Source organism: Sinocyclocheilus anshuiensis, unplaced genomic scaffold (genome assembly GCF_001515605.1).
Source record: "Sinocyclocheilus anshuiensis isolate Anshui unplaced genomic scaffold, SAMN03320099.WGS_v1.1 scaffold456, whole genome shotgun sequence".
Taxonomy (NCBI): domain Eukaryota; kingdom Metazoa; phylum Chordata; class Actinopteri; order Cypriniformes; family Cyprinidae; genus Sinocyclocheilus; species Sinocyclocheilus anshuiensis.
Window position 1 is genome coordinate 99,678 of NW_015557074.1, and position 4,085 is coordinate 103,762.

At 38.7% G+C, this 4,085-nt stretch overlaps 1 protein-coding gene across 4 annotated transcripts in view; it reads left to right on the forward strand.

The window, feature by feature from the left end:
- The window catches only part of LOC107676758 (galactosylgalactosylxylosylprotein 3-beta-glucuronosyltransferase 1-like), a 106,603-nt gene that overhangs the window by 82,660 nt on the left and 19,858 nt on the right, over positions 1-4,085 (forward strand). For 2 of the 4 annotated variants that reach the window (XM_016471434.1, XM_016471435.1), the window contains 2 exons: positions 1,137-1,208; positions 1,300-1,808. In XM_016471434.1, coding sequence (XP_016326920.1) covers positions 1,137-1,208; positions 1,300-1,808 — 581 coding nt within the window. Of the gene's footprint in view, positions 1-945; positions 974-1,072; positions 1,209-1,299; positions 1,809-4,085 lie in introns of those variants that run through there. The other 2 variants (XM_016471437.1, XM_016471436.1) reach the window with 2 other exon arrangements.

The following is a 4,085-nucleotide window of genomic DNA, read 5'->3' on the forward strand; positions in this document are numbered from 1 at the left end:
TTTCTGTTAAATAAAATATCTCCTTTTGAAGTGGACTTTGAGCTTTGTAACTTTGCAGATCTTTTTTATGCTCAAACAGCAACATTACAGAATAACTCAAGTTGAAAAAGTGAAAAAGCATAATAGGACCCCTTTAAATTAATTTAAAGAGTTTATTAATTAAGATTAAGATGAATAAGTATTATTATAGTTGATCTCCCCCTTTCTTACACCCATTGCCATGTTACCTTTTCCATTGGCCCAGAGTTTGCAGGTACTGTATGAATATAAATCTTGTAACAAGCAGATTTAAGTACAGTCTTCAATTCAATTCAATTCAAGTTTATTTGTATAGTGCTTTTCATGATACAAATCGTTGCAAAGCAACTTTACAGCAAGTTAAGTTTCTACAATATTTAGTAGAAACTTATTAGTGGTGACTGTCAGTTAATGTACATCAGTGTTAATGTACGTCAGTCTTAATAAATATATATATTTTTTAAAACCAATATATGTCACTGTTATATATAGCCTTGTGGAAACACACTGATAAAAAGGGCAGTCCAAAAGAGTCCTGGCTCAGGGTCTTTTGTCGATCACGGCCCCCTTCTCTCCTCCTATTTGTTCTGTCCAATAATAACATTTTTATTTAAAAAGCATTATTGTAAGTATATCAGACCACTCAGGCTGTATTTGTCTTTCAAGGCCAAACAATTGCCTTATGTGAGAAATACCCAAATCTGATCAGCATGCCCATCCACCATAATCCTCAAATCCCAGGAACATTCGTGAATTACCTTCTGAAGAAACATTACCACAGCTTAAATGCCAAATGGCATTCCCATTAATACAGTGAGTCATATTGACATTACTGGTGCTATTATTAGCACTATTAACTTATATGCTGCATTTTGATACTTTTTTGTATAATTATGCCAGAATATTCTCCAAAATGTCTCCTTTTCTGCTTAAAGGAAGAAAGAAAGTCATACAGGTTTGAAAAGACATAAGAATTTTCATTTTTGTCTGACCTATCCCGTTAAGAATTCAACAGCAGATCATGCAGAACCTGTGCTTTATGGGTTTGAATCAGTGCCTTCTACCCCTGTGGAGTAACCGTATTATGATCTCACGGGTCCTGCTCTCACCCTCTCCAGTCTGTCACCATCTAGTAAAAGAGATCTTAATCATACCAGAGCGTCTAACCATCCACCGGCAACGGCTAGCAGGTACTCCTCTAAGGTTTGTGGCATGCGTCAGACATAAAGAGAGCAGCCCTGGGGTGTGCTAATGTCTTAATTCTCTTTCTCTGTCTGGCAGATGATGGGACGGAGACTAGGCATGAGACGGGCCCAGCCACGGACTCAAAGGAATACTGCTCACAGGACAAGGACATAGTGGAGGTGGTCCGTACAGAATACGTCTACACAAGACCTCCTCCCTGGTCTGACGTGTTGCCCACCATCCACGTCATCACTCCGACATACAGCCGCCCTGTGCAGAAGGCCGAGCTAACGCGATTGGCTAACACCTTCCTCCATGTTCCCAACCTGCACTGGATTCTGGTGGAGGACTCTCAGAGGAGAACTCCTCTAGTCACGAGGCTTCTGAGGGAAATGGGGCTGAACTACACACACCTGAATGTGGAGACCCCACGGAACTACAAGCTGCGAGGGGACACGAGAGATCCCAGGATTCCACGTGGCACCATGCAGAGGAACCTCGCTCTGAGATGGCTACGGGAGACCTTCAACTCCAACAGCAGCCAGACAGGAATCGTCTACTTTGCAGATGACGATAATACATACAGCTTGGAGCTGTTTGAGGAGGTGAGTTAAGACAGGGGTAATAATAATCTCCATCTGAAATTGTGTACTGTAACATCAATTATTGGGTGTTGGTAAGTGACTGCACTTGTAAGGAGTTTAACTACATTGATAAAATAAGAAGCTTTGTTTGAGTGCTTCAACTGCATGATCATTTGACTTAGTGTATTATATTCCCATTACTCTCCTTCTGTGAAATATCCATTTAATTCCATAATCATTATATGGATAGATCACCCAAGAATGACAATTTTGTCACCATTTACTCACCCTCGTGTTTTCCTGTGGACAACCAAATTATGAAGAATGTTTCAGCTGCATATGAAAAATGTCAATGGGACTCCAAACTTTCAAGCTCTAAAAAAGGCATTAAAAGTAGCATGAAAATAATCCATATGACTGGACTGGTATTCCAAGTCTTCTGAAGCAAAATGCTCAATTTGTATGATTAACAGATTAATATTTAATTAAATCAAAACACTGGTCAATGCACAGTCTTTCATCATAAGGACAAAAACAGCTGAAACATTCTTAAAAATATTTTCAAAATATTTAATGTTTCACAGAAGAAAGAAAATCATACAGGATTAGAACAGAATTTTCACATTTGGGTAACTATTATTTGGATCTTATTATGCTACAGGTACATAAATACCTGTCAGGACTTTCTTCACATGAAACACCTTTCAAATCCTCTGAATTTTGAGAGGCTGCTCTGAAAAGAAAAATCATTGATGGTGGGTGGTGAAAAATCAGGCACATACTTCTGAAACACTGGCAACAAAAGACACAAGACTATAATTAGGGTGGAACAAAAGCTGCCATTTCTGTTGATATATGTGGGTTGTACATTTTAAAAGATTAATATTCATACTTAACATACTTTCAATAGCATGGTACTTTCCATGGACACTGTAAAATGCAGATTTTATAACTCAGTTGCCTTTTAAATCAGGTCTGGCCTTTGATAATATGCGTATAGTATCATGGTAATGTATAACATTTGTTTACATTAATCAGTGTTGATCTGTAGAGTCATATATTTCATTACATTTTAATTTTCTTATAAATTTTCATGTGGAAGAGACTAGCTTCCTAACTCAAGCTTTCACTGAAGTTAACTTAATATTGTATCTTTGTTTGATGCATATTTTAATTTTTAAACAAATTAGTTTGTAATCAAGCTATAACTGGCAGACCGCCTGCAGTACCGCCGCAGATCCCCTATGGTCTGTGGACTTTGTTGAAAATACTTGTTCTAAATATTAAATCTTAGAAAATGTATCAGAGTTTATAATTCATATATAATGTATTTAAATAGCAATCTTCCCAAGATAAACAAGGTTTTAAATATAAAATGTTGAGTATAGAAATATTAAATGATTAAAATAACTGAAACGATACTTTTTTAAATGAAACTAAAACTGCCAGCAGGTGGCTGCAAGTCACTGATTTTATCACTGAATCATTCATTCAAATTATTCGTTTGAATGGCTGATTCATTCAGGAATGAAGCAAGTGACTGGCCCTGTCCCAAATGGCACCCTAAACCCTCACGGTCTTCCTCGGAGTCTGCACTTTTGTGAAAGGATTCATGAGATATGTCTGCGATACATTACTCAACACTGCAAAAAAACGTAGAAACCTTTGAAGCTCCCCTCGGCGATCACAATCACAAATATGATGATGATCTGGTCAGTCGCACTGGTGCTCCTAAATATTTTTTCATAGTCGCACGCAGTAGCTCCCTTTCGATACTTCACTCGGGAACTATGGGAAAAAGCATTTTTTCTCCTGAACTGAAGCCTTTTCATTCACGCAGTGAAACTGCACAGCCATTGGTTCGTGCAGGGCTTAAAAAAATGAACCAATGGCGCGGCAGCGGAGCTGCACGAACCTATGGCGACGAAGCCCGCCAGAATGGGCAGGGCATCTGGCTATATAAGTGGGAGCTCACCACAGGATTCTCAGGTTTACTTCGACTGAAGCGACGACTGAGTCGTGCAGCTACATAGCACGGCCAGCAACGCAGTCATCGCGATCTCACATTATAATCAACGAAGCTCTCTAGACTGCACAATTAATCTCTTATTTACACCCTGTCTACACTTTGCTTATGAAAGGACTCGTGAGATACAGTATGTCTATGATACATTACTCAATGCTGCAAAAACAAGTAGAAACCTTTGAAGCTCCCCTGAGCGCAATCACAAATATGATGATGATCTGGTCAGTCGCACTGGTGCTCCTAAAAAAATGTTTATAGTCGCACGTAGTAGT